This window comes from Prunus dulcis, chromosome 6, assembly GCF_902201215.1.
Source record: "Prunus dulcis chromosome 6, ALMONDv2, whole genome shotgun sequence".
NCBI lineage: Eukaryota > Viridiplantae > Streptophyta > Magnoliopsida > Rosales > Rosaceae > Prunus > Prunus dulcis.
This window is the reverse complement of record NC_047655.1, coordinates 848,320-852,797: the sequence shown is the minus strand read 5'-3', so window position 1 is coordinate 852,797 and position 4,478 is coordinate 848,320. Positions and strand designations below refer to the sequence as shown.

Below are 4,478 nucleotides of genomic sequence, written 5' to 3'. Positions count from 1 at the left end.
AGCGGAAGGATATTGTATGGGACCAAGAGCTTTGTCTTTTCTGCAACTTTATCATGAGCTTCCAAAATCTGCAAGCGTCCAACATAATTTTCATTGCCAAAGACCACTGAGACAACAGGCAACTAATATAATATGATTGCAGTTAAATCTTAATATTGAAAAATGATCATTATCATACAACATGACAAGGAGAAGAGGGAAAAGAACAGCTTTAACATGAGAAATGGAAAGATGTGATGGAGTTTCACCTCACGATCAACTTCCATAGATTGTGTCATATTAACAGCCTTTAAAACCTCAAAGAGAACATTGGCAGTCTGGTATGCCTTGGTAAGTTGTGCACTGTATACAAACGAAAAACCACTATGAGACAAAGCAAGAGTAGAAGCAATTTTTCTAAGCACTCCGTGTTAACAAAACCAATTATCTTCAACTAAAACGTACCGGTCAGCTTTATGAGCAGCACTAGTCAAAGCTTGAATATATTTTTTGTAGTAATGTTGATAGAAGCTCTGCATTTCACGTGCATCACTTTGTTTCACCCTTCCCTTAAGTGTGGGATCATTCTCCTGCAATATAGAGTAAAACTTGCTTATAGAACAGAGAACACTAACAAGAAACAACTAAATTCGATGAGAATTTTAATATCCCATGATCTCATTAAATAGGATATCAACACAGCTGAAAAGCACCTTTTTTCCTTTTTGGGTGGAGTGGATCATGGATATAACAATTTGGTTACATGACAGTCCTGCTGCAATGCATATATGACCTTGTATGTGTTGTGTTGATATGAAATACTAGAACTCAGAAAAAAGGAACACACCTCCCCACAACAATTAGCTAGAAAGAAATTTCAAAAATAACATACACTTCCACCCATTTTTACCAACCTGACTGTGCAATAAAGATTCCATTTTAGTTACCTTAAAAGCGTACAGAAGTTCTGAGTCAGTATGCATTTTGTGTAACTTTGACATGAATTCATTAGTTTTTTCATATTACCCTTTAAGGTTCTTTAACATGAAACAACTATCAAACACATACCAAGTTCTGTCAATGCAGTAAACCAAGAAAATAGCATGCACACACATGCGTTATTCTGTACTCCCTTGTCAAAATTCTTAGCAGATTTACATGTTCCACGCAACAGTTCACGTTGGAATTTGACACGTGAAAATAAAGATACCAATTCGATTTGAAAAGAGACAAATAAGTTTATATTTCACAAAGCCCAGGATAAACTTTCTCCAACTACAAATAAGGGAGCAAATTTTGGGCCAAGACCAATTTTTTATGCAAGCATCTTCCACTTCTCCAAAGAATGCAGTTTAATTCTTCTGCATTGTGCAAGCATCCAAAATCGGACTAGAATATATCCCTCGGAATTAATCACTCATTGGATCTGGAAGGGATAGTTTTTCTATGTGTCAGCAAAAACCATGGTTCTACAAAATCACCATAGCCCCAACAAATGTCTTGTGGCATTATGTCATCTTTTTTTCCTTTTCCTTTTGTTAAAAATTCAGCAGAGGCCACCTACAAATTAACTTTTTTTTTATAAAGCTTTCTTCCTTATGCATGAAAAACTATTAGCACAATGCTAGAAAGGACTGATTATTTATACAAAGGGACTGAAATTTTAATGGGCTATGTATAGATAAAGAGATGAGCTTGTTTAAAAGCTTTCTTCCCAGTATATGAAAAAATTTATGCACAAAGCTGCAAATTATTTCTCTTTTTAAATAAACTGATTATTTATACAAAGGGGCAGACATTTTAAAGGACTATGTATAGATAAAGAGAAGAGCTTAATTCTAATCACATCTCAATGCACTTTATATGAAGATAACATAATAATAAAGCATACCCTTTCAAGACGTTGAAGAAGGGCCGTTTTAAACTGACGAACACCACGCCCACTAGAAGTGGGATCCAGCCTATGAGCTTTCTCGAAGGCATAAAATCGACCTACAAAAACATCCAGCATGGAATCATATCTCACATGATGAACAAAATAAATTAGATATTAAAACAAATTGACTTAAGAAAATATTAGATGAAATAAACATCAGACCTGGAACTCGTAAATGAGAGAAACAAGATAACAAATGATGGGGAACAAAGGACAAAAAAAAAAAAAAAACAGATGACGGGAACAGCCAAGACCTAGATTTTTAATTTTCTAGAGATACCAATGGTAAGTTGTTGACACATCTAACACTGCATGTAAACTAATCAAGTATAACAAAATCTACTCTATATTTAGAGAAAGGAAGTAAAATCAAGATAAAATCAATTAATTTAAAATCTGGACAGTAGAAATAAAAATAAAATAAAAGGTTAAAGTTATCATTACTTCTGACTCTTGTATATGCTGCTACAGTAAATAATTAAATGTGTTTTAGCTTCATGCCGCTACATGCATTTAAAGGTTCAGTACAATTAGTGCCCTTTCTGCATATGGTTAAATCAAGAAACTGACTTGAATCTTACATCACCAATCAACCGATTGTACTCGTGGAATAAATTTCAAAGATGTTGCATATTCAGAAAGAACCACCAAATTATATCAGTCAGCCCTTGTTTCTCAGACCTCTTTCTAATTGCCATAACGGGTATAAGAAGCAAGAGTTACCATATTCTTTTTTTCTTTAAGGAAACAATGAATCTCTAAAATATATAACAGACTTCTAACATAGCTAGAAAAAGTTCAAACCATCAATATATAAATGAATCTTTCAATTTGAAAATAATGGATGCTAAAAACGTTATTGCAATGAAGACACATGCACCCTATGCAGACAAGAGTCGGGGCCACAGAAGCAAGTATGTGTGCACGTGCAAGGAAACAAGCACAATATATGCTCTGGTACACAAATGCCTACATAAAAAATTGAATAAGGCACAGGCAAAGAAACAAAGGCTAAATTTTTCAATTTCCTGTGCATTACTTAGGTACCAACCAACAACAACATAAAAAGTTGAACAAGGTCCATAATGCAAATAAAGAAACAGACCCGGATACAAATAAAATACATAAAACTATTTTACTGGAATTCTAAACAAGTAAGTCATTAATTGATAAACACAACAGTAAGGTAAACTAAATTAAATACTTCTAAGCAAAAGTTATGGCTATGAAGCTTACAGAGATATGCAACTCTGGGATTGTGCGCTTCGACCTCATTGGCGACACGAAGAATGGGGGCGATTTCGACGAGGGAAGAGGGCACGACCTCACTGTCGAATGCCGTCTCCCCGAGGTTACCGGCGGTCTGCGTTCGGGTTAACCGCCTCTGCAGTTGCGGAGGTGGCTCATCCGAACCCCCTCTGGACGAGGACATTGTTCTTCACTTCCTATCAAAACCTCAGAGACCCTATCGAACCTTAAATAAATTTAAGTACAACAAAGAACAGAAAATAGAAATTTAGTACAGAGAAAGCAAGAACCAAATATAGAAAAACTAAACTAAAAACAAAAATGCAGAGAGAGAGTTTACCAGCAGAGCAGAAAGAGGGGCTAAGCGCATCCGAAACATGCAATGGAGAGAAAAAGAGAGATTAAAACAAAACAACAACAAAAAGTACAGAATGTGAGTGGAAAAAGAATGTGTGAAAGGAGATAGCTTTACAGCAACAGAAAGAAGAGTGCTTTACAGAGAGCGTTTCAGTGTAAGAGAAACCCTAGGAGAGAGAAACGAGAAACGAGAAACCAGAGCGCGCACACGCACAGAGAGAGAGAGAGAGGTGGGGGAGCCGAGGGGGGTGCTGCGAGTTTAAGCTAAAGCAAAGTGGGGAAGCGAGACAAAGTTACTATCGCTGCTAATAGTGCTCTTCCTCAAGAAAGAGAGAGAAACTTACCCACTTTTCACTTTTGGGCCCAGATTCTTGAAGTCCAGTTTTACAAGATTGTCCTTCCTTTTGTATCATCTTGCAAATGTTAAATTACCGTAGTACCCTTTAAGTATTCTCAAACTTTTTGGAAACATCATGTGCTCTGCCTTGTTTTATAATAACTAGCCTTTCTAGTGTGAGATAATTATAATTTTTAATTGTTTTTATTTATATTTTAATCTTCAAAAACCGGGTTTTATAATTAAAATATATATATCTAATGAAATATTTAAACATAAGCCAATGATAATTTATGGAATTTTAAATATTTAAACATTTAAGCCTTTCTACCTATATACATATATATATATATGAAATATTGAAAATTCAATTTGGACGAATATTAAAATGATGAAATAAAGACCCATGTTTTTGGCCAAGAAAAGAGAGAGTACAAATGGTGAAAATTGTTTTCCTCACAATGAGAAAAGAAACATATGTATATATAAAAGCATAATTAAAAAACAAATTCAAATTCCAAGTTCAAGTTAAAGCAGAATTAAATGTTCAATATGAATTTACAAATTAAGTGGTGTGCAAATCGACCGACTGAAATTTAATGAAGGGTCAATTTTGTAAAA

The 4,478-nt window shown here is 34.7% G+C and overlaps 1 protein-coding gene across 1 annotated transcript in view; it reads right to left on the bottom strand.

The window, feature by feature from the left end:
• The window catches only part of LOC117633019 (callose synthase 3), a 5,281-nt gene extending 1,454 nt beyond the window's left edge, over positions 1 to 3,827 (bottom strand). Inside the window, exons 1-7 of the mRNA XM_034366682.1 lie at positions 3,661 to 3,827; positions 3,504 to 3,523; positions 3,152 to 3,389; positions 1,871 to 1,971; positions 445 to 569; positions 249 to 342; positions 4 to 68 (exon numbers count right to left, since the gene is read on the bottom strand). Of these exons, the coding sequence (XP_034222573.1) occupies positions 4 to 68; positions 249 to 342; positions 445 to 569; positions 1,871 to 1,971; positions 3,152 to 3,347 (581 nt within the window). The 5' untranslated portion in view covers positions 3,348 to 3,389; positions 3,504 to 3,523; positions 3,661 to 3,827. The remainder of the gene's footprint in view (positions 1 to 3; positions 69 to 248; positions 343 to 444; positions 570 to 1,870; positions 1,972 to 3,151; positions 3,390 to 3,503; positions 3,524 to 3,660) is intronic.
• Between the last annotated feature and the right edge of the window lie 651 nt (positions 3,828 to 4,478).